The sequence below is a fragment of the Chrysochloris asiatica genome, unplaced genomic scaffold (genome assembly GCF_000296735.1).
Source record: "Chrysochloris asiatica unplaced genomic scaffold, ChrAsi1.0 scaffold00020, whole genome shotgun sequence".
In the NCBI taxonomy this organism is placed as follows: domain Eukaryota; kingdom Metazoa; phylum Chordata; class Mammalia; order Afrosoricida; family Chrysochloridae; genus Chrysochloris; species Chrysochloris asiatica.
Genome location: NW_006408538.1, coordinates 5,381,272 through 5,407,604, shown reverse-complemented (window position 1 = coordinate 5,407,604; position 26,333 = coordinate 5,381,272). Strand labels below are relative to the sequence as shown.

The following is a 26,333-nucleotide window of genomic DNA, read 5'->3' as shown; positions in this document are numbered from 1 at the left end:
AGTTGCTACTCACCAACGTCTACTATGTTTTGCCAGTTGACTTTAGTGTCCTTTGAGACTATGATCTTGAGCAGCCCACAGGCCTAGAGACACTCATGTTTTCATAGTATTTGATTATGAATAAGACATTTTTGAGAAAGTGGTGGCTCCATATTATAAGCAATGGACTGCGAACCGCAAGGTCAGCAGTGAGAAAGACAAGGCTTACTGCTCCCTCAAAGTTGTTAAGCGCTGGAAACCCTATATCACCACGACACTTGAAACAACAAAAAAGTTTTTCTAACTTTGCACCCTGTATGTCCACCTATATCAAGCATGTATTTGCAGCATATATAAATACATAGGGTAGAGATATCCTCTGTCTAGTCTATTTGGGTATTGATGGTTGATCCAAGCAAAATGAAATCTTTGACAACTTCAGTCATTTCTCCATTTATATGGATGTTGTTTATTGGTCCAGTGGTGAGGATTTTTGTTTTCTTTACATTGAGGTGCAGTCCATACCGAAGGCTGTGGTCATTGGTCTTCATCCTTAAGTATTTTAAGTCCTCTTCATTTTCAGTAAGCAAAATTGTATCATCTGCATATTGAAGCCAATGACTATCCTTCGAATTCTGGTGCTATGTTCTGCTTCATATAATCCAGCTTCTTTGGATTATTTCCTCACTATACAGATTGAGTAAGTATGGTGAAAGAATTCAATCCTGATGCACACCTCTCCTGATTTTAAACCATTCTGTATCCTTTTGTTCTGTTCCAGTGACTGCCTCTTTCTTCGTCTATGTACAAGTTTCTCGTTAGCCACAATGAAATGTAGTGGAATACCCATTTTTTGCAATTTTACCCATAGCTTGTCACAGTCAAAAATCTTTGCATAGCCAACAAAACAAAAGTAAACATCTTTCTGGTTTTTCCTGCTTCCAGCCAAGATTCATCTGACACCAGCAATGATGTCCCCAGTTCCACATCCTTTTCTGAATATGGCTTGAATTTCTTCCAGTCCTTTGTACTTCGGATGTACTTTTGTCTAGTCCTCTAGATGTACGTTTACAGTAATTTTTCAATTATTTTCAGCAAAATTTTGCTTGCGATGTCACCTTTCTTTGGAATGGGCCAGAGATAATGATTTCTTCCCCATCAGTTGGCTAAGTAGTTGTGTTTCAATTTTTTTTTGCAAAGATACTGAGCTCCTCCAGTGCTGCATTAGTGTGTTGAAAAATTTCAATTTATATTCAGTCAATTCTTGGAGCTTTGTTTATTTTCCAGTGACATCATTGCAACTTGGAATTCTTCCTTCAGTATCATCTATTCTTGAAAATATGCTGCCTCTTGAAATGGTAGAACATTGACCATTTCTTCCTGGTACAATGGCTCTGTGCATTTTTCCATCTTCTTTTGTTGCTTTCTGCATCTTCTCAATATTTTGTCTATGTTGTTAAGTGCCATAGAGTTGGTCCTGACTCAGAGCCATCCTGTGTAGGGTTTCCGAGGTTTGAACTGCCAACTTTCCAGTTCAAACTGACCTTGCGGTCTAGTGCTTATCCTACAGTGTCACACCAGCACTCCATTTTTCCTATAGAATCTTTAAATATTGCAAGTTGAGGATTGAATTTTCCTTCAGTTCTTTCAGCTTGAGAAATGTTGAGCATGTTTTTCCTTTTTTCTGCACCGTATCTGAGAATATTTTGTTGCTGATCAGTGGATAAACCATTCAGAAGTAGGTCACCTTTCCTTGGCCCTAGTCTGTTGTAGTCTGGAAGCTCCACTGAAATCTGTCTACCTTTGGTGACTACTGTTATTTAAAATGCCACTGGCATAGCTTTCAGTAGCACATGACACACTGACAGATGAGTGCTAGAGTTACCGCATTTGATTGACTAGGACTGGCTCTTTATGGTTTCTAAGACTGTTCATCATGTTTACAGCAGCACACAGCCTCATTGCATTGTTTAAATAATTGCCTAGAATTGATTTGTTACTTTATCTCTCTTTGCCTCAGTTTTTTCTTTTAAACAATACTTAGCTGATTGAAGGCAGTCAAATATTAGCTTCTGGTGTCTTCATCATCATTAGTGATACTATATTAAAAACTACATTATTTATCTAGAAAGTATAACATGGTAAATCTTACAGTAATTATATTAATAAAATAATGTAATTATATTAATCTTGCAAGTAATTGAAAACTTTTTAATAGCTTCTAATTCTTGTTGATTCTTATAATTCAACATAGATACAGAAAGTAAGTTGAGTAACTTTTCTTGGTCTCTTCTATGTTTACTATTAACAGTCAGTACCCATAAGGACATGAGGGGAATCAGTGCTGTCCTAATTATAATGAATTGGGAAACTCTGCTGCAAAAGTGCTTTGTAAAGTGTTACAAAGCAAAGGGGGCACTTTGTTGACTCAGGTGCTGCCTGATCCAAGATGTAGTATTTTTAGTGATAAGTGAAAGCTGGGCAGTGAAAAAAGAAAAATGAAGAAATGATATTTTTAAATTATGATGTTGGCAAAGAATATTCAGTATGCCATGAACTTCCAGAAGAATGAACATATTGGTCTTGAAGGAAGTACAACGAGTACTCCATTTAAACAAGAATGGTGACACTTTATGTGGCTTACTTTAAGACAGATTGCTAGAAAAAGACGTGTGTATGTTGTGTTTTTTTTTAATGTAGGGGGTCAGTGAAAATGAAGGAAACTCTCCATGAGATAGATTGACTAATATGGTGGCTACAACAATGGCCTCAAATAATAACAGTAATTGTTAAGACGGTGTTGGACTAGGCAGTGTTTTGTTCTGTTCGGCGATTCAAGGTTGCCGTGAATCAGAGCCAACTCATTTGCAATTAATAGCAGTTTTCATTTGACCCTTGAAGAGGCCTGTGGAAACCCTTAAACCCCACTGCCACTGAGTCAATTCTAACAGCATTCTATAGAAGAGAGTAGACCTATTCCAGAAGGCTTCCAAGACTGTAAATCTTTATGGAAGCAGACTGTCTCATCTTTCTCCCTTGGAGCATGGATTGAATTGCTGAGATTCACTTAGCAGTCCAAAGCCTAACCAACCCACTAGGGTCATTTTAAGTGTGTGGTCTTCCTCGTTTAAGCCACAGAGGATTAAGCTATCCATTTATTCCTCTCTTATTCACTTGTTACATACTGTGTGGGTCAGCTTATAGGACCTCTGCCATTATGACTATTAGGCCTCATGCGAACTATTTCATTGTTTTATTGAAACCTTTATTGGCTGTGTGACCTTGGGCAAGTATTTTCTTTGTACTTAAGTTTTTTCAACTGAAAAAGTTTATAGTACCTACTTTACAGTTGGTTTTGATGATCAAATGGCTTAATATGTGTGCTTAGCACATTGTAAAGGAGCCCTGGTGTGTGGTGCATTGGTTAAGAGCTTCACTGCTAACTGTAAAAATCGACAGTTGGATCATCCCAGCAGCTGTTTCAAAGGAAAACGATGTGATGTTACAATACCAACCCTAAACATCTTATGAAGCAATTCTACTCTGTGCTGCAGGGTCCCTATGAGTTGAAATTGACTTCGTGACAGTTGTTCTTGTTGTTAAGTGCTGTAAAATTGATCTGACTCATAGCAACCTGTCTAGGGTTTCTGAGGAGCAAATGGTAAATTTGAATCGCTGACCTTGCCATTCAAATAGGGTGTTTATTGGGGGCCGGGGGGAGGGGCACTTGGGTGGTGGGAGTCCTGGTGTGGCACTGTGAGTTGATGCACCAGACTGCAAAGCTGTTTGAACTGCAAGGTCGGCGGTTCAAGCTCACCAACTGCTCCTTGGAAACCCTATACAGGGTCTCTGTGTGTCGGAATCGACTCAATGGCACTTAACAACAACAACATTGGGGGGGAGGGAAGCACATAATATCATTCAACAGCACTTAACAACATATGCTAATGTTATAATGTTCACACAAATCAACAATTATACTTGGAGTATAATTATATTTCTCACTTAGTAATAAATAGAACAAATGGAAAACCAGCAAAGATACAGAGGAACTCTTTAACACAAGTATCAACCAATTTCCATAAAAACATAGAATATACATTCTTCTCTAGTGCACATAGAACAGTTACCAAAATAAACCATGTTTTTGACCATAAGATAAACCTTTGCAACTATAAAAGAATTGAAATCCAATGAAGGTGTTTTCTGCACAGAATGAATTAAATAGAATTCAGTAATAGGAAGATATGTATGCTGAGCAAATAATATGAGAAGCTGGGGTATATGAAGAAAAATGTGGCATCAGGATTGGAGGAAGACTCATTGACAACCTGCGATATGCAGATGATACAACCTTGCTTGCTGAAAGTGAAGAAGACTTAAAATATTTACTGCTGAAGATCCCAGAGCACAGCCTTCAGTATGGATTACATCTCAATGTAAAGAAAACAAAAATCCTCACCACTGGACCAATAAACAACGTTCTTATCAATGGAGAAAAGATTGAAGTTGTTAAAGACTTCATTCTTCTTGGATCAACCATCAGCACTCACGGAAGCAGCAGTCAAGAAATCAAACAACGTATTGCACTCTGCAAATCTGCTGCTCAAGACCTTTTTAAAGTGTTGAAGAGCAAAGATGTCAGCTTGAGGACTAAGGTGCGCCTGACCCAAGCCATGGTATTTTCAGTAACCTCATATGCATGCGTAAGCTGGACAGTGAATAAGGAAGACCATAGAAGAATTGATGCTTTTGAGTTATGGTGTTGGAGGAGAATATTGAAAGTGCCATGGGCTGCCAAAAGAACCATTAAATCTATGTTGGAAGAAATGCAGCCAGAGTGCTCCTTGGAGGCCAGGATGGCCAAACTTTGTCTCTTATACTTAAGACATATTGTCAGTACAGACAGAGATGTCTGGACGTACGGGCTGGTAGGACAACTCGGGAGGTTTCGGATCGGACCCCACAAAGTGGAGGGAGCCTCGAAGAAGCCAGATCCCAGGTCTCCGAGACGACTTTTTGTGAACTGCTGCATGTTTCAAGGCACACGGCCCCAGTCATGCTCCTAAAGATGACTGCCCTTCCTTGTTGCTAAGGAAACCACATCAGATTGGGCTTAAGACCTTTAGGACAGTTGAAGATTGTTGTCTTCCAACGTGGGGCAGAAAAACTGCAGTACCAGAGAGATGGATGAGACTGTTGCCGAGTTTATCAAGAGGATTATCTTGAAAGTCCCAATGACAGAAATGATGACAATCCTAAAGACATGGGACTTTTTGTCTGAACATCAACTGCAGACCATAAACTTCCGGCAGCTAAAGGAAGCCCTTACACACAACTTGGTTCTACTTTGTGAGGAGAAGTGTGCAAGTCTCAATGACGCGGCCCGCTTAGACATCATTTATACTCAAGTTTTTCGGCACCAGAAACTTTGGGATGTTTTGAAGATGAGTATAAAAACAGGTAGAAACCTTGACCCTTTTGATGAGGACCACTTTAAACGTTCATTTATGAAAGTTCTTCGGAAAGCATTACAAAATGCACTGGCTGTTGCCACGAAATACCATCAAATTGTGAAAGTGGACTTCCAGAGCCACTATCTGGACTCGCTGAAGGCTATTGTTTTTAAACAGTATAATCAGGTCTTTGAAACTCATAATTCAACTTCACCTCTACAAGAAAGAAGCCTGTGGCTCAATACAAATATGGATTTAAGGATCATTCATGAAAACCAACTCGAAAAAGAAAGAGTCTTAAAAGTGACGCAAGAAATGTTTGGAGACTACCCTCAACCAAGACTAGAATTTGCACAATACCAGCTTGAGACCAAGTTCAAAAGTAACTTCGGTACAAGCATCTTAGCTGACAGAGAAGAACCTCTTAGATGCTTGATAAAGTTCTCCAGCCCACACCTCATGGAAGCCTTGAAATCCTTGGCACCAGCCGGTATTGCAGACACACCACTTTCTCCATTGCTCACTTGTATTCCCAGCAAGGAAATGAATTATTTTAAAATTAGAGATAAATGAGGTGTATGTGGTTTTATGAGCCCAGCAGGCCCTTGACAATATTGCACATGCGTTTCAATCTGTGGCTGACTGGATCCCTTCTGTCCATCAATTGCATCAGTTGTCTTTTACACATTAGTCCTTGGTATGGAAATTTTAGAAATGTATATATATGCTTTAGGGACTCCTTCTCCTGATCTCCCCCAATCATCCTGAAAAGCATTACAAATGTATGGGCATTTGAGATGTGAAGGGGTATGTATATAGATATATACCTCTAGTCTACTGTTCCTCAGCTTTGGGGAGACCTGGTTCCAGTTGCTGACTCCCAGAAAATACCTTTCTCTTAAGCTTTGGATCATGGAAAAATGGAAAATTTCCACCAACTTTTGGAAGTCCCCACAAATATTCATTCATTCAGAAAGCACACCTAGCTCAAATTTTTCTAGGAGTAACATAAAATGGGTCAATTCCAAGACCAGAGTTGGGTCTATTACGTTATTATTGCAGGAAGCAGCATATCCACTTATTCCGTTACATAAAACAAGCATTTCCTTATAACTATATACTTCATAACCTACCCTGTCGTATAGATGACATTCAAATTGATATTATACAGATTTGTGAATAAAGATATTTAAAAGCTGCTCTATAAAAAAAAAAAAAAAAAGACATATTGTCAGGTAGGATCAGTTGCTCGAGAAGGATATCATGTTTGGTAAGGTGGAGGTTCAGAGAAAAAGAGGAGGATCCCCAGTAAGCTGGATTGGCAAAGTGGCAGCATCAGTGGGCTCAAGCGTGGCAACAATAGTGATGTTGGCCTAGGATCGGGCAGCGTTTTGTTCTCTTGTTCGTAAGGTTGCTATGAGTCAGTACTGACTTGATGGCACCTAACAGCAACAATAATAAGATGCGTGGAAAAGTCCCAAATAGTTAGAAATTATATTTATAACACATGAATCAAAAGAAAAGATAAATCAGAGAGGAAAATTCATAGCATTGACTGCTCATTTTAGAAAAGAATAAAGATCATAAAGCAGTGATCTCTGCTTTCACCCTAAGAAGTTATAAAAGGAATAACAAATTATTGTTGATAGGCGCCTTTGAGCCAGTTCTGACTTACAGTGGCCCTATGTACAATAGAACTTGAAAACTCTCTGATCCTATGCTACCCTAAGTTATAACCATTAGAACAACTGTCAGTCCATCTTGTAGGGGGGGAGGGGGTCTTCCTCTTTTTTTTGCTGATACTCTCTACTAAGCATGGTGTCTTTCTTCAGGGATTGGTTGCTCTTTATAACATGCTCAAAGTACAAGAGAAAAATTCTCACCATCCTTGTTTCTAAGGCTATACGATTAACCTTGAACAACATTTAAATTAGTGCTGCTGACCTCTCCGTGCAATTAAAAATCCACGTATAACTTTTGACTTCCCCTAAACTGTACTAGGAGTCTTGGTGTGGGTTGTGGATTAATGTTCAGGATTGCAAAGTCTTTTTGAACCACAAGTTTGGCCGTTCAGGTTCACCAGCCACACCTTGGAAACCCCATACAGGGTCGCCATGGGTCGGACCTGACTTGACGGCATTTAAGAAAAACAATAGCAAACAATAAATTGCTTATTGTTGTTCAGAAGTCTCATCAATAACATAGTAAATTGACACCTATTTTGTATATGTTACATTATGAATTGATGCATTTGAGCTGTGGTGTTGGAGGAGAATATTAAAAGTACCATGGGCTGCCAAAAGAACAAACCAACCTGTGTTGGAAGAAATACAGCCAGAATGCTCTTTGGAAATCAGGATGGCCAGATTTTGTGTCTCATATACTCAGTATTTCCACGTATTATCAGGAGGGACAAGTCCCTGGAGAAGGGATATATCATGCTTGGTAATGACGTGGAAGATCAGAGAAAAAGAGGGAATCCCCACCCCCCAACAAGATGGATTGGTATAGTGGCCACAACAGTGGGACCAAATGTAGCAATGATTGTGAGGTTGGCACAGAGCCAGGCAGTGTTTAGTTCTATTGTGCATAGGGTCACTATTGGTCAGTACAGACTTGATGGCACCGAAGAACAACAATGGGTTATCCACTGCACCTACAAAATAAAATTGTATTCTCAATGACATAAAATGATGTATTTCATTAAAAGTGAAAAGTTTTTGTAGCTACTGGAATAGTTAACAATTTTTTTTGTTTGTTTTAAATAAGCTCTGGTAGCACTGTGGGTTAAGCATTGGACTGCTAACTGAAAAGATCAGTGGTTCAAACATGTCAGTCACTCTGAGGGAGAAAGATGGGACAGTCTGCTTCCATAAATATCAGCTGACTTAGTATACCTATAAAGTAGTCCTATTCTGGTTTATTAGGGTCCTTGTGAGTCAGAATTGATTGTATAGCAGTGGCTTGGTTTAGTTTTTCTTAAAAATAATCCTAATGCCAGATTTATTTATCTTGATTAATAGTGGCAACTGCAGCTATAGACTCAATCTAAGGTATATCAAACAATTTAACTTTTCCTCATTAGGTCATGACTTTTCAGTGCTTCTTGGGAACACGTCCATTATCACAAATGGCACTTTATATGAGTCCTATAGTGTTATTCAAAGGCTTATGGTATTGCATTAAATATAATGAAAACTACTCAAGAACTGCTAGAGATCACTTTTTTACTGTAATATGCAGTGTGGTTTTTTTTGTTTTTACTAGAGAGATAAACTGTCCTTAAGAAGATGTATTTGTATTACATAGCGTTATAAAAAACAAACACACAGATCATTTATTGTTGTTAGTGCTGTTGAGTTGGTTCTGACTCATAGCCACCCTTTATAGGGTTTCCAAGGATCAGCCTGTGAGTTAGCAATCACTGAGATTAACAATCCACTGCGTATCCTATAGCGTTACACCAGGACCTATGCAATTCAAACTCATGTTGTTCAAAGGTTGTTTGGTCTTTTGGCGGCCATGGTTTATGCAATATTCTTCAGCAACCTCTTAATTCAAAGGCTTCAATTCTTCTTTGGACTTCCTTATTCATTGTTCCTTATTGTGTCCAAATAGCTGCCTGTTGGTCAATGTGTGGGTTCTATATGAGCATAATAGATGTTCTGGAATTCCCATTCTTTGCAATATTGTCTATAATTTGTTAATAATCCAAAATTGAATGTTTTTGTATAGTCAATAAAACATGGGTAAATATCTTAAATACTAATTAAAACCCAAAAAATAAAAAGGAAAGAGAATAGAAATGAATGAAATAGAAGATAGAAAAACAGAGAAAACTAAAGCAAATGTTAGTTTTTTTGGTAAAAAAAAGTAAATAAATTTGATTAAACTATCATCAAACTAAGAAAAAAAATGAGAATAACCAATATCCAAGTTATTAATGTCAGGAGTTATAGAGAAGAAATTATTATCATCCTTACGGACATTGTTGTTGGTTATAAAGTGCTGTCGAGTTAGTTCCAACCCATGGTGACCCTGTATAGGGTTTCCAAGGAGCGAGCGGCTGGTGAGTTTGGACTTTTTAGTTCAAACCGATGTTGCGATTCAGCACATTAGCCCACAGTATCACACCAGGACTTCTTTATGAACATTTAAAGGTAATATTTTGTGTTTATAAATGTTACTCTTACGTGAACTACATAGACCAATTCTTTAAAAAGATACAAGCTACCAAAATTTACTAAAAAAGAAATAATCTTTATACTTTTATATCTACTAAAGAAATTGAATCGTTAGTTAAATAGTTCTCAACAAAACAAATCTACTAAACATTTAAGAAAGGAGTAATGCCACTTAACTGGTTTGATTAAAAAAGAAAAGGAAATATTGCCCTACTTATTTTATGGGGCATCTGTTCCCACACATTAAAACCAGAGAAACACATAATGGAGAAGAAAAAGTGAAGTCCAATATGTCTAAAGAACGTAGCTACTAGGATAGTCCACAAAATATTCAACAAAGAGATGCTATTAAAATATAAAATGACAATGTAGTATAGCCAGTTTAGACTGGTATTGGGAAAGCCACTTTGTCAGTATGCGAAAGTTAGTTGTCCTAACTCCTGATATTAACAAAATAAAGAGAAAACCTGTTAAATGAATAGAAGCGCAAAGTATTTGAGAAAATTCTCGCATTTTATGAATCTGTGATATATGTCAGAAGAGCCAAAGAAAAACCACTTTTAAGTTAATTTTAGGTTAAAAAGGATTTGTTCATATTGTTGTTAAGTGCCTGGTAATACTGTGTCTGATTTCCAAGGAGCAGCTGGTAAGCTTGAATCATGGACCTTGCAATTCAAACCGACTTTCCAGTCCAGTCCGTTAACCCCACAGAGCCATATCAGGACTCCTGTTCATATTAGTGATGGTCAAAAACTAGCCTTTTTAAGCTTCGAATATATAATAGTATTTGTGTGTGTGTGTCTTAATATGTTATTGTTGTTTGTTAGGTGCCATCAGCAACCTTATACACAACAGAATAAAACGTTCACTCTCTGGTCCTACACTATCCTCATGATTGTTGATAAGTTTGAGCCCATTGCTGCTGCCATTGTGCTAATCCAGCTAGTGGGTGGTCTTCCTCTTTATTGCTGACCTGCCACTTTAACAAGCAAGATGTCCTTCTGCAAGGACTGGTCCCTCCTGATAATATGTCTCAAGTATGAGACACAAATGAAGTCTTGCCATCCTAGCTTCTGAAGAGTATTCTGACTGTAATTCTTCAAACAGATTGTTTGTTCTTCTAGCCGTCCATGATACTTTGAATATTCTTTAACACCATATCTCAAAATACATCAATTCTTCTATGGTCTTCCATAAATTGTCCAACTTTCACATGCATTTTGAAGCTATTGAAAATGGCTTGAGTCAGGCATACCTTAGTCCTCAAAATTGACATCTTGATATAGTGTTGTTCTTAGGTGTCTGTGAGTTGGTTCTGACTCATAGTCATGCTATGATAAGATTTCTGAGACTATAAATCTTTATAGAAGCAGAAAACGGCATCTTTTTCCTATGGGGCAACTGGTGGATTTGAGCCGCTGACCTTGTGATTAGTAGTCCAGTGCTTATCCTACAGTGCCACCAGTGTTCCTTAAGTGCCTACTAGGAAATTCTAGTATGTGGCATTGCATTTTGCTTGATAGAGTGATTTATACTGCATTAATCCATCAACAGCAAGACCTATAGCCTTGTGGCCTATTTGTATAGTTTTGTTCTAGCATAGCCAAGCCTATTCACTTATATATTGTCTATGACTGCTTTTGTTCTTCAAAGGTAGAATTAAATACTTGTGACAGAAACTATGTAACTTTCAAGATAACTGTCTGGTCCTCTCAGAAAATGTTTGCTGACCTTTACTTCTAGAGTCTTCAGTATATATGCAAATTTTAAATCTTTTGAAGCAAGGGTCTGTCTGTCTTCTGAACAACAGTCTACTCTGTAAATTGCTTTACAAAATAAATTTACTATTTATCTTCTTATCATAGAAATAAACAGATATAATCTGGCTATGGAGAATTAATTCTCGATTGTAAAGAAATATTCATTTGAATAATGAATTTATTAATGTCTTTGCTAGGTCAACTTCATAGTTTATATTTTGAAATATTATTGTACTGTTTTTCTTATGGAATATTTTTTCTATAGGTATATGTGGAATTTGATGATCTTGAATGGGATAAACGAGAGTGGGTTAAAGTTTATGAAGATTTTTCAACTTTCTTGGTTGAATACCACTTAATCTGGGCCAAAAGGAAGGACCCTTGTCAGACTCAGGGATCAAGGAGCAAACAAATCCAGTGGCCTGCTTTGGTAAGCTATGTTCTTATATCATTAAGCCTGTTGTTTATTTTTAAAGTACAGGAAATTAATACATGCATTTAGATTTATCTTGGTGACTATAGATTAACATTTTAAAATAGACATGTTCCTTAATAACTTAATATTATTGTCTGTAATCAAAATAATGATTATATTTTATCAAAAAAGTTTTTGTGTGTCTTTGTTACTATTTTTCAGCATCTCTAGTACACAAATCATTTTTTCTACCTAATTGGGTTTGGAGTTCTGATGTGGCGCTGTGGGTTAATGTGCCAAACTTGCAAAGCTGTTTGAACTGTAAGGTTGGTAGTTCAAGCTCACCAGCTGCCTCTCGGAAACCCTATACAGGGTCACCATGGGTCGGAATTAACTCAACAGCACTTAACAACAACAACAACAATTGGGTTTAGAACATACATTGGACAAATGTCTTCTGAAATATATTTGACAGGGTTATATGCAACATCGAACAACATAGATGAAAGAGATGTTATAGATGGGAGATAGAGCAGAGTGTTTTCTATAAAACATTCCCCACCGCTTCCATCTACTGCTATGAATCAATTCCAACTCATAGTGACCCTGTTCCATAGGTTTCTTTACAGAAGCAGATGATCTCATCTTTCTCCCTGGGGTTCTAGAGGGTTCCAACAGTTGAGTTATTGGTTAGCAGTCCAGCACTTAACCTCTGTGCCTCCATGGCTCCTTAAAACACATTCATTGTTGTTGTTCTGACTCATAGCAACTCTATTTAGGGTTTCAAAGGAGCAACTGTGGGTTTGGACTACCAACCTTGCCATTCTTCAGTGCTTATCCTACAGCACCACACCAGGATTCCCAACACATATTGTTGTTGTTGTTAAGTGCCATTGAGTCGGTTCCGACCCATAGCGACCCTGTATAGGGTTTCCGAGGGTGTAAATCCTTACGGGAGTAGAAAGCCTCATCTTTCTCCCGCGGAGCACCTGGTAGTTTCGAACCACTGACCTTAAGGTTCGCAGCCCGATTTGTAACCACTACGCTACCAGAGACATATAATAGCACATAATTTGTCTTGCTTTGTTAAATTTAGTAAAAATTCATTGAATCATTGTGAGTGATGGCAAATGTTAAATATTATGCTCAGATAGTAAAATTAAGTAATACCAGGACCTGTTAACAATTGAGAACATGTAGTAGATTCCAATATATATTTAGCTAGTTTTAAGAGTTTTATAAAAGAACTGTACCAATGAAATAAACAAGAATATAAGTTCTTTTAGGAAAAGAGCCACATTTGTTTTTAGCCATTATATTTGATTTGTGGTTTAGTGCCTAGGATGTAACAGATAATGTACTTTATATTTGTATGAAATAAATATTTTATTAAATATGAAAAGTATTTTTAAAGCTATTAAAACATGTCAGGTGTTTGATATAGCAAATGTGTCTGGGTAGGTGTGTTTTCAACTTTAAAAAAAAATGTAACTAGCTACCTGCTAATTATTTTGTAGTTCATTTACATTTTCTTTTTTAGTTAGGCAACCCTTTTGTATATAATAGTATAGAATAGTCAGTGTTATCTGTTTCTTTGACTGTTCCATTGATAAAAATCTAAGGAGCTACATGTAGGAGGGAGGAAGTGAAGTGAATTGTTGAATCAATGGCATTTTGAAAAAGAAAATACAGCATAGAAAGAGAATCTGTGAGATCTATGAGCTTCGTTTTGATAGGGTAGTTGAATACTCAAGCAAAATAACAAAGATAATTTTTATCAGTTACAAGTTTTTAAAAAATGATTGAATAAATATTGTGAATTGTTAATAATAACAATTTTAAAAATCATGAATGGAATGTTTATTCATCTTAAGATTGCTTAGAAATTAAGGTGTAAATTATAACATACATGTAAATTTTGTATGAAAAATTTCAGTAGCAAGAAACAGCCCAGTAATACCAAAAGTTTGCCTTAGTATCATAGTTCAAGTGTAAACAGAACTTTAGAAAACTTAAATATTTCTTGAGGGACTATTAAAATCGAGATATATTTCCTTTGTATTTATAACATAATGATTTTAGAGAAACTTTTTTATTACAGAACACGGTTTCTTATCACAGAAAAAGATATTAAGAAAAGTAGAATATACTGAATGATATAAATAGACAAGTGTCTTAGTTTTACCGCAAGACATAGCCAGTATTCTTTAACATTTCCTTGTAAAATGTATTTCTCTTCTTTCTTTAAAAACAGTTTTAGCTAAGACTTCATAAAAACTAATAGAGTATACATTTTTTAAGTTAATATTACTGTCTGTGCACGGTTTCTCTCTGATCGTACTTTAGCATTTTTTTTTTTTAATGTTTTATTGTGAATTGTGTGATCATCTACATGGGAGAACATCAGCTTTACACTCTTTCCATCATCCATCATTTCATTAGCATAGTTACCCTCCCGTCCATTTAGCATGATTTTTAACAGCTGCATAGTCAGTGGTTCGATACTACCTACCAGCCGCTCTGCAGGAGAAAGATGAGGCTTTCTACTCCCGTAAAGATTTATACCCTCGGAAACCCTGTACAGGGTTGCTATGGGTCGGAACCGACTCGACGGCACTTAACAACAACAGCAATATTAGACATTATAATAATGCATTTCTCTAATCTTTGGCATTTGAGTGGTTTACATTTTTGTGATTATAAATGTTACATGATTGTATGTAAATCTTTGTGTGCATCTCTGATTATTTTAGGTTCACAGTAGTAGAATTACTGGTCAAAGGGTATGATGTTAACAACACCACAAATCTCTTGGTACTGTCTCCAAATTGCTTAAAGGGTGCGTTGGCTGTCATTCCCAAGTCAGGTCTGAGTGTGTTCATCTCACTCTTCCCTTGTAAGCATTTATCACATATTTTTGGACCATCTTGTTTAAAAATACAAACAAAGAAGAAATTTTTAAGAGATGCAGCATTGAATGTTAATCAGTTTAACTTTCCTAATTTGATATTTAATGATACTGTTTCATTCTTTTTGTATTTCTTGATAACGATGACTATTTTTCATGTTTATTAGCAACTTGTATTTTGTGTGAATTGTTTGTTGTCTTTTTAAAATTATTGTTAGGAATTTTCTTTATGTTATAACCGGTCTTATAACCCCTTTGCCATATTGTTTCAGAGCTTGTTCAGTTAATTGTTTGAAAGCAAGTCTTTTTTAAATTGTAATTTTATATTTAAAGAAAATATGTATAATGGGGCATCTTCATTCATCTAAACATTTAGAATATTCCATCCTTCTTTCCTTTTTATTCTTCCTCCTTCTCTACCTGTTCCTTTCTTCCTTTCTTTCAGGTTCTAAAAATTAATGGAACAGTCAAATGAAATAGGCATATTTGTAATACTCAAGAGAATAAAAGCAACTTATCAAAATCAAAATTTTTGCATTCCTTGTAGCAGAGTAAAATACAATCTTTAACATTGTAAGAGATTTTTAGAAATGAGGAAGTAATCGAATGAAGCATGGTGGCTAACTAATTTTTGTCTTCAATTTTTTATAGATTGAATGCTTTTAATTCTATGCACATGAAAGTTGCTTTATGTTCTTGTGTACTTAGCAATGTTTGTATTTATCTGCTTTCCAATAGTTTCACCCCTCCTGTGGTACCTACTACATATTATATATTGGCTATATTATTTTTGTCTATTTCTTACTCTGAAAAATTAGTGAAAACTGCCATTGTATTTGCTGGCTCTTTAATTCATGACAGGACAAAGGGAAAGAAAAAAAAAAGTCCTGTTGTCTCATTAACCTACTTTAAAGCTCAGTTTTAAGGCTATTAAAACTTCAACACAATATGGACTAGTATAAACCCCAGGTTACTTCTCTGGAGCAACTGTTCATCTTTTTCCCTAGGGTATCAGTAGCAAAATATAAATTGGAGTACTACAGACTTAGCCTGCTGAAGTGATAATTTATTTATTAACTTGATCCTTTGTGATAAGGGTACCACCTGAGGCCATTTAGATAAGGAGGCCATGGTAATTTACATTACCATGTAAGTTACTTAATATGTCAAATTTCTTTTATTTATTTATTTTTTTTACAAAAAATACTTGTGAAAGCATATTTATCTGCACCAGGGAAAGAAAGTGTTGGCATACATAATTGAAATCACCGAATCACCTACCTAACTGGGTTAGGGCCCTGGCTCCATCTCCTTTAGGAAAACCTTCTGTGGGGAGTGGGGCTTTGACCCTAACCCAGCTGGGCTGTAACACTGCTGCATTTACTAAGGGCAGAGTTTTCTACTACTTTTCTACTGGCTCAGCCTTCCAGATGACCCCAACCAGAATTAATCTCACCATCCTCTGTGCTTCTGTAGAACTTTTCCTATAGAATTTTGTTTGTACCTCTGTTTTCACAACAGACATTCTGTTTTGTATTATACCTGTTTGCATTTCTGTCTTCCCCTAATAGATTGTAAGTTCTCTGAGGACAGGAATTATGTCTTAGTCATCTTTGTATCATTCCTAGGAGTCTAGCCCAGTGCCTTGCCCATAATAGACAGTGAGTAAATGCTTACTTTATTTTAAAGTGGTGAATGAACTCCAGTGTAAATGGAGAAAAAAGCCATACTTGAGGCTATAGCAGGATTTCTGGATATCAACTCATGTTAAGATTAAAGGACAAGCGAGCACTATCAACCAGCTGTAGTTAAACCTTTGTGAGTGACCGATTTTAAATCTGTCAATATAGTCAGAAACAAATAATAAAAAGCTTATAATGGATCATCTGTTTTAATGAAGTAAAAATCTGATCCCTTAAATTGTCATAAAGGGGAGATATAAAAATAATACAAAATGGGTTATCGTAAAGCTATAGAAGGAAAGAACAGATATCTTCATAGGCAACTATGCTAATCTGCAATAATTTACCTGAATTTCTAAAGAGAGTTTTAGGAAACTAAGGTTTCTTTTTTCATTGCAGTTTTTTCCTAATTCTGGTTTGCAAAGAATCATGATCACATTATGAATTCATTTATCAATTTATTCATTATCAACCATGTTACCAATTTATTCATTTTAACTTGTTTACCTGTGGTGAGTAATTTTGGATATTGATCTGTTCCCAGTGAAACCCTTTTAAAGGTGAATACAATTCATTGCTCTTTGGGACAAGTTATTGTTTTGTTTCACTGCCAAATTTGATTTAGATTATGGCTTCGTCCTGATTTCACTGAACTATGAAGACAGACCATATTGCAATGGAATGTGAACTTTAAAGTAAGTTCACATGTAGAGAATTAAGTTTACAGAATAATAATTATTAGTTTTATAGGCCTTTGTACTTACTTTAGTGAAAAATAAAAGGGAAGTAATGACAATGCATACTTTTTTCAGGATTATTTCTCTTCAATTTAAAGACATTACAAGAGATCAATTTTATATAGTAAAGTAGTAAGCTTTTTATTTAATAATCAATAAATGAGCAGCACACGTTCATTTCGTGTGGATCATAAAAGAACATTACTTTTTTTGAAAAGTATTATGTTGTAGTAAAAACCAAAAATGAAACTCATACTTGATTAATTAATAACTGCTGTTGGGAAATTATCCTTTAAAAGCATATTTTTTAAATTAAAGATATGCATATTCAATTTTGCTACTATTTATCAGCTACCTGATCAGAGCCTGACACTATGCTAGGAGCTGGAGATACAAAAATGAAAGACATACTCAGAAAGATGTTCATTGCATTCTCATCTGTGAAACAACCTGGATGTCCAACAATATGTAAAATTGTCAAATTAATGTTCTGGGATATTATGCAGCTTTAAAATGGTAATTATTGAATACTGTAGAGAAACAAATTTTAAAAATTTAAATAAAAACAATGTCTTGATTATAGCTGTGTCAAAAATATCTAGAAAGTATTGCAAAATAATGAAAATTGTTTTTCAGATTGGTGGGATTGTAATTGATTATAATTTGCCTTTCCAGTAAAATAAATAAATAAATAATCCTATTATTTACAAGAAATTTAGAAATTTTAATAGCATTTATATTCTCTAATACTTTCAATCTTGGAAATAGTTTTCTTTACATGAGTGTAGCACACCTATTTTAGGTTTCTGTTGATATATTTCAACAGTAACATTTACATTTTGTAAATAGCACTTTTTTATCTGCCGTTGATACAATAAAAATCTTAAATTTTGTACCAAAAATGAAAGATAAATAATGCTGTGCCTCTTTCAGCTTTACTTAGTCTTGAACATTGTTAAACAAATTGTGAGGCTCCATGGATGAACAGGACAAATAAAAAGTCATGAGGTTCTGAACGTCCACATTTGGGATAAAATGAAGGAAAACTGAGTCGGTTATAGATGTAATATGAACGACAGAATTTCATAACTGAAATTAGAATGTTGGGAGAACGTTGCTAGGAAAATTGAGATTTCTTCATGGGTTTTCTCTTTAGGTAAGCGTTAGTCTCTGATATAAGAAAGAGGTAGATTTTGGGAAGGGGCTAGGGATTGGATTGATTGTTGTTGTTGTTGTTAAGTGCTGTCGAGTCGGTTCCAACCCATAGTGACCCTGTATAGGGTTTCCTAGGAGCAGCTGGTGAGCCTGAACTGCCAACCTTGCAGTTTAAACGGCTTTTCAGGCTAGCACATTAACCCACAGTGCCACACCATGAAGGAGGAAAAAAGAAAATGCCTTTCAGATTTTTTAGAGAAAATCTTAATTTTTAGTCAATAGACTGTCAGTAAAAGCTGTCACTAGATAGGGCTTCTTTCTCTGGTTTGTTTTTTATCATAACAGGGTCAACTCCCTTAAGTCTATAATGAATGCATGAAAAACTTATTTCATGATCAGTTTAATGGACTACTGAACCCAACTGCACATTCTCTTATTAAATTATATTTGAAACTATTTTTCTTGTCTCAGAAAAAAATCACAATTTTGATCATTTCTGTTAATGAAATGAGACAATAATGTGGTTTTTTAAATAGAAAGTAAAAATAAATTTTTCATTACTTTATATATTTTGAGAATCATGTTTCAGGAATATATGATGTAGTATATTCTTAAGATTTTCCTGTGCCATCAAGTCGATTCTGACACGTAGCAACCATATGTAGGGTTTCTGAGAGTGGCTGATGGGTTTGAACTATGAACCTTGGGGCTTCCAGTCCAGTACTTATCCTACAGTACCACACCAGGGGTCATTATTATGATAATGTGTATAAATAAATATATTGTACTGTTGATAGCTGTATAAAAACAATAATTAAAAAAATAATTTTCAGCATAGGAGAAGAACCTGATACTGTTAGCTGTTGAATAATTATTTAATGGTTGAATCAAAGGCAATATTATGTGGTTATGAATTGAAAATAAATTTCTTATTTTCAATTTTAAACAACTTCATTAAAATCAGTAATTTTACTATATCAATAATACTTCTGAGGTCGCATGAAATAAGAAATGAAAAAATATTTTGAGTATTCTCGTCATTTCCCCCCATAATTAATATACTAACTTTAAAAAGTAGATTCAAATATTTATGTAATCCCTAATTTTGGATTTTGTGTTTCATGTTTGTTGAATGTTATCCAAATTAAGGTAAAGGAAATGGTTACTGAGTCATAAGATTGAGAAGAAGCTGGTAAAGCAATTAAGTTATATATCAAACCTTAGACATTCCTGCTTCTTTCCGGTCTTTTATGGAGCTCTGGTAGCGTAATGGTTTTGAATCAGGCTGCTAACCTCAGTGTCTGCAGTTTGAAACCACCATTTGTTCCACGGGAGAAGATGAGGCTTTCTGCTCCCATAAAATAGTATAGTCTCAAAAACCCTGTACAGGGTCACGGTCACTATGAGTCTGAATTGACTCCATGGTACGTAACCACCACAACCATCAGGTGTTTTACTTCGCTGTTAATAATTGCAGTGTGCCAGAGTCTAGGTATACAGGTACCAAATTATGTTGCTTATTTCTTTAGATCTTAAAATAAATTAGTATTCAAAATCAGAAAATATAGTTAAGAAAAAGAAGTAAATAAAAGCAATTGTGATCTTATGCCAACCTGCCAGAGTTAGTATTTGAGACAATTCATTTTGTTTTATTTGTGGTAAAAATAGCAGAACACTTGGCAGTTCAACACTTTTACATGTACATTTTAATATTTTCATTCATCATGTTGTACAATCATTACCATCCTCCTCTCCGAAATTATTACACCACCATTAACAGAAACTCAGTGCTCCCTAAAGTTGTATTCTCCTTTTCCCTTTATAAACACTGATAAACTTTGAGATATGTTTATTTGCCTGTTTTTTAAAAGTGACATCATACAGCATGTATTCTTTTGTGATTAATGTACTTAACATGATGTTTTCAGTTTTCATTCATGTTGCAGCATGTATCAGGACTTCATTTCTCTTTATGGTTGAGTAATAGGCCTATATCATATTTTGTTTATCCATTCACTTATTGGCAGATATTTAGGTTGTATCCACCTTTTGACTGTTGTGAATAGTGCTGTAATGAATATTAGTATAAAAGTATCCGTTGGGTTCCTGCTGTGAAGTCCTTTGTATATATACCTACAAATGGAATTATTGTATTACGTCATAGTACTTCTCTGTAATTTTTTGAGGAACCACCAATCTGGTTTCCATAGCAGCTACACCAATTTATTATCATAACTACAGTGAGTCTTGGTGTGGCACTGTGGGCTAATGTGCCAGACTGCAAAGTCATTTGAACTGCAAGGTTGGTGGTTCAAGCTCACCAGCTGGCTCCTTGGAAAACCCTATACAGGGTTGCAATGGGTCGGAATCGACTCGATGCAACTTAACAACAGTAATAAGGTTTCCACTTTCTGTACATCTTCACAAATATTCCTTAGGTTCTGTTTTCCTGATACAGCAATCCTAGTGGATGTGGTATCTAATTATGGTTTTGATTTGCATTTCCTCTGTAGGATAAGCTCTGTACTATGAACCACAATGTCTGTGGGAGAAAGATGAGGTTTTCTGCTTCCACAAAAATTTACAGACTTGGACTCCCTATGAGTTAGAACTGATTTCAGGGGCATCTAACAACAACAGTATTGCCATTGAATGGATTCCAAATCCTATTGATCCTATATTATAGAGTACAGCTACCCCGTAGAGTTTGCTAGGCAGTCATCTTACAGAAGTAGATTACAACTTCTTTCTCCTCTGAAGTGGTTGGTGGGTTAGCAGCCGAGTGCTTAATCACTGTGCTGCTACGACTCCTTTTCTAGAGACTGTTGCTGGGTTATTATTAAGTGCCTTGAGTTGGTTCTGGCTCATAGCAACACTGTATAGAGTTTCTGAGGCTGTCAATCTTTGCAGGAATAGAAATCCTGGGAAACCCAGTGTGCCTATTCTAGTCTACTCTGTCCTTTAGGGTCACTGTGAGTTGGAATCCACCCAACAGCAACAGATTTTCTGGTTTTAATGACTAATGACACGGAGCAGTTTTTCATGTGCTTGGTCATTTTTACATCCTTTTAAGTGAAATGTCAATTGAAGACTATGTCATTTTAAAATTGGATTATTTGTTTTTATTACTATGTTTTAGGAATTCTTTATACATTCTGACTATTAAACCATTATATAATGGGTTTCCAGACATTCTTTCCCATTTGGTAGATTGTCTCTCACTTTGTTGATAAAATCTTGTAATGTATAAAAGTTTAAACTTTTTATGAGGTCTCATTTATCTATTTGTTTTTCTTGCTGCTCATGCTTTTGATGTCATGTCTAAGAATCTGGTGTTTCAAACTAGATTCCGAAGCCATACCCCCTTTTTCCCCCCCAAACTTTCTTAGATTTGGTTTTTACATTTAGGTCTTTATTCCAGTTTGAATTTTTTTGTGTGTGCATGTTTTAAGGTGTGGATCCAGCTCCATATTTTAGTATATGGAAATCCAGTTTTCCCAGAACCATTTATTAAGTAAGAAATGGCTCCTTTTGTATTGAATGGACTTAACACAGTTATAAAAAATCAATTAATAGATGGACACTCAGTTCTGTTCTCTCACTCAATATGTCTATCAATTTGTAGCAATACCTGATGTAACACTGATAGGATAAGCACTGGACTGCTAACTAACTATAAGGTTGCCAGTTCAAACCTACAGATTGGTCTTTAAAAACTCTATACAGGGTAGCTATGAGTCAGAACCAATGAAACAGCATTTAACAACAATAACGTAGCAGTATCAGGCTGCTGTAATTATTGCAACTTTGTATACTATGTTTTGAAATCGGAAAGAGTGAGTCCTCCTACTATATTCTTACTTCTCAAATTTGCTTTGGCTATTTTGGATTTATTGCTGTTCCATATAAATTTAAGGATTGACTTTTTACATTTTTGCAAAGAAGGCTATTGGAATATTGATGGGAATTGTATTGAACCTATAGATGACTTTGGGACGTACTAGCATCTTAACGATGTTAACCCTTCTAATCCATAAGTATGGGATGTCTTTGTAATAATTTAGATCTTTTCAGTTTAAAATACTTACTGTCTTGTTTTAAGTAAAAATATCAGTCACTTACAACAAACTAGAATTTTGGTTTTTCTTTTTTAAATAGCAGTTGTTGTTTTTTTCCCTAAAGGGAAAAACCAAAGGTGTAGAACTTTGGTTTTGCCTTTTTGGGAATTCAGTGAGTTTTCCTCTAGATATAATTTATGAGACTTCTTCATGTTCTAAAATAGATGATATACTTGGATATATTTTCCTGTTCATTTAGCTTCCTGTTACATGTATTTCCTATATTGTTACCTTTTTCCTGTATGTGGAATTGCTGCAGATGTTTCTTTGGATGCTCTTGTAATTGTTGTTATTGTGAATTGCCATCAAGTTGGTTCCAACCCATAGCGACCCTCTATAGGGTTTCTAGGGAGTGGCTGGTGAATTTGAACCACCAACCTTGCGGTTCAAACTGACATTAAAGGTCCAGTGCATTAACCCACAGCACCACACCAGGACTCCATGCTATTGTAATTAAAAGCAGCCAGAAGCCGAAAGCCATTTAAAATAAAGATAAAAGTGTTGATTCCAGTTTTTTGTAGTGCAGAAATGTGGTTGTCATATCTACCATATGGTCTAATTAGAAAGATTTTGTGCAACTCTGGGGGTTGGGAGTGTGCTTGGTGGTTATAATAACCATGTCAAATAGTGTTTATTTATGTAAGTAATCTGTCATTGTATATGTACTTCTTTAAATTTATAAATGGTTACAACCAACTGAAAATGCAGCAATATCATGTATGTATTGCAGAAAATTTGATTTTGTTTATTCTTTTTTTTATATATTTTGCATTTTTTTCTTGTGAAAATGAACTACAAACACATGGCATCTCAGCAATTTCTACATATAGAATTCAGTGGCATTGATTACATTCAAATTTTTTATTAGCTCAATAAGACAAGAAAAAGAAACAAAAGATAACCAGATTAGAAAATAATTAAAATTATCATTATTTACAGATGACATTATTCTGTATATGCAAAATCCCAAAGAGTCCTCAAGAAAACCTCCAGAGATGATAGAAGAATTTAGCAAAGTTGCAGGGTCCATGCTAAACAAACAAAAATCATTTGTGTTTCTGTACTCTAGCAATGAGAAATTTAAAATGGATATTAGGGAAGCAATTCTTGTACAGTATATAAGAGAATAAAATACTTAGGAATAAATCTAACTAGAGATATGAAGGGTTTACACAATAAAACTATTCAACACTGCTAAAAGAGATTAAGCAAGACTTAAATTAATGTAAAGATGCCCCATGTTCGTGGATTAGAAAACTTAATATTGTTAGGATGTCAGTACTACCCAAAGTTTCTTATAAATTCAATGCAATGCTGATTAAAAGTCCAGTAGTCTTCTTTACAGAATTAGAACAAATAATCTTCAACTTAATAGGAACTGGCAAGAGGCTCTGAATGTTTGGAACAATTTTGAAAGAGAAGAACAAAGTTGGAAGACTTAAATTTCCTATTTTAAAAACATTATAAAGCTACGGTAATGAAAACATAGTTTGGCAATGGTATAACAATAGACACATAAACCAATGGAATAGAAATGAGAATCTATAAATAAGCTTACACTTCTATGGTTACTTGATTTTTTTTTTTGTACTAAGTCCATTCAGTAGGGAAAGAAGAGTCTCTTCAATAAGTGACACTGGGAACATTGGATTTCCACATGCAGAAAAGTGAAGCAGGATCCATGCTTCACACTATATGAGAAACTACTTTCAAAATGTGTAAAGGATTTCGAGCCATAAAATTTTTAGAAGAACAGTTAGGATAAGACTGTGAGGCCGAGCTTTCAACAGTAGATTACCTAATATAATAGCAAATGCACAAACAACAAAAGACAAATAAATGTCACCTCAGAATTATAAAATTTTTGCTTATCAGAAGACTGTACTAAAAGATAGAATTTTTAAGCTACCAACACTATCTAACCCAACAAAAACCTAGTAATTATAATATATAAAGTTTCACCACTTTATCAACAAAATGACAACTCAGTTATAAAATAGGCAGAAGACATGACTAGACAATTCACCAAAGAGGACTTTAAAATAACCCTCAAATATGAAAAAAATGCTCAGTGTCATTAGCCATCATAAAGATGCAAATCAAATATACAGTAAAATACCATTTCACTCCCAGTAGAATGGCTAAGATTTGGAAACAAAGAAACAATAAAAAAAAATAAATGTTGGTTAAGGATGTGGGAATATTGAAAAACTTAACTCTATACAGGATCGATATGGGTCAGAACTGACTCAGTGGCACTTAACAACAATGGATGGGAGTGAGGGAGTTAGGTGGCGTCTTAGTTATCTAGTGCTGTTATAACAGAAATGACAAGTATATGGATTTAGCAAACAGAAATGCTTTCACAGCTTAGGAGGCTAGAAGTCCAAATTCATGGCAGCAACTCTTAAGGGAAGAATTTCTCTTGCTAGTGGCTTTGTTCCCTAGTGATCTCCATATGTCTTGGCATCTATTTCCCCTTAGGTCTAAGAATTACCTAGTGCAGGGATATCAGGTCCAAAGGACGTGTTCCACTCCCACAACTCATTATTTTTTTAAGTTAGTAGATTCTTCTCTCTCACTCGACTCATTTCACTGTGATGTGATGCACGCCACCTAGCAGGGAAACTTATATTGGATCAGAGCTATGACCTCATTAAGGGTATTACATATCCCACCTGGTAGTGTAGTGAGTTAAAGCCAGCCTGCTAACCACAAGATCAGCCATTTGAATCTACCAGCCACTCCTCTGGAGAAAGATGAGGCTTTCTGCATCTGTTAAGATTTGGAAACCCTATACAGGATCGCTGTGACTCAGAACCAGCTCGAAAGCACACCACAGTCCTACTTCACAGTTGGAATGCAAAGGTTGGAAACAAAGATCAGTAGTTGGAAAATACGGGCTTGGTAATAGAAACGATGCTGAAGATAACATGATGGAATTTTGCAGGACCACCATTTGTCTGTCAGTTTGTTGTACTGTGGTGGCTTGCATGTTGCTTCTGTAAACTATGCCCTGGGTATTTTAAGTATAATCAGGGTCATCCATGGGTAGATAGGTTTCAGTTGAGCTTCCAGATGAAGACAGACTAAGAAGGAGAGAGGGACTACTTTCAAATACTTAGTTACTGAAAAATACTTAATATCAGTCAGCACCAGAATATTGTCAGACGTAGTGCTGGAAGATGTCCCCTCCAGTTGAAAGACACTCAGAATGTGACTGGGGAAGAACTGCCTCTTCAAAGTAGAGCTACCATGATGTGAATGGGATCTTCATTTGCTGATGGGACACAACTCAAAATAAAGAGAGATAGCTGTAAATATCCATTAAAATTGGAAGATGGAATGCATAAAGTATGAATCTAGAGAAATTGAAACTTATTAAAACAATGAAGTGGACCACATAAAGATTGATATCTTAGACATTAGTCAATTGAAGTGGGCTGGTATTAGCCATTTTGAATTTGACAAACACGTGGTTTACTATGCTTGGAATTACACCTTGAAGAGGAACGGCATCACATTCATCATCAGAGAACAAGGGAACACTGAATGGTTTACAATTAAGAAAGGTGTTTGCTGCTTTTCACCATACCTAACTCAGTCTGTATTCTGAGCAAATAATGTAAGAAACTGACTTACATGAAGAAAAATGTGGTATCAGGACTGGAGGAAGACTTCTAAACAACCTGCAAGGTAGAGATGATACAAACTTGCTTGCTGAAAACAAAAGAGGATTTAAAATACTAACAGGAGCACCCACACTTACAGATGATACCCACATGACCTGGACTGGATGATTGGAGCTCAACCAGGAGAAGAAAGAAGGGGGGGTGGGGGGAGAGTGAGCTGATACAATCTGATGAACTTGACCTATACCTATGGAGCACCAACTCAAAAGAAGGAACAAACCCTTATAGCAAGAAACTTCCCACCCCC

The 26,333-nt window shown here is 35.6% G+C and overlaps 1 protein-coding gene and 1 pseudogene across 1 annotated transcript in view; both read left to right on the top strand.

The window, feature by feature from the left end:
• Window positions 1-26,333, top strand: part of JMJD1C (jumonji domain containing 1C) — a 247,399-nt gene that overhangs the window by 51,219 nt on the left and 169,847 nt on the right. The window contains exon 2 of the mRNA XM_006835811.1: window positions 11,645-11,809. Coding sequence (XP_006835874.1) covers window positions 11,645-11,809 — 165 coding nt within the window. The remainder of the gene's footprint in view (window positions 1-11,644; window positions 11,810-26,333) is intronic.
• LOC102818952 lies at window positions 5,166-6,008 on the top strand (annotated as a pseudogene).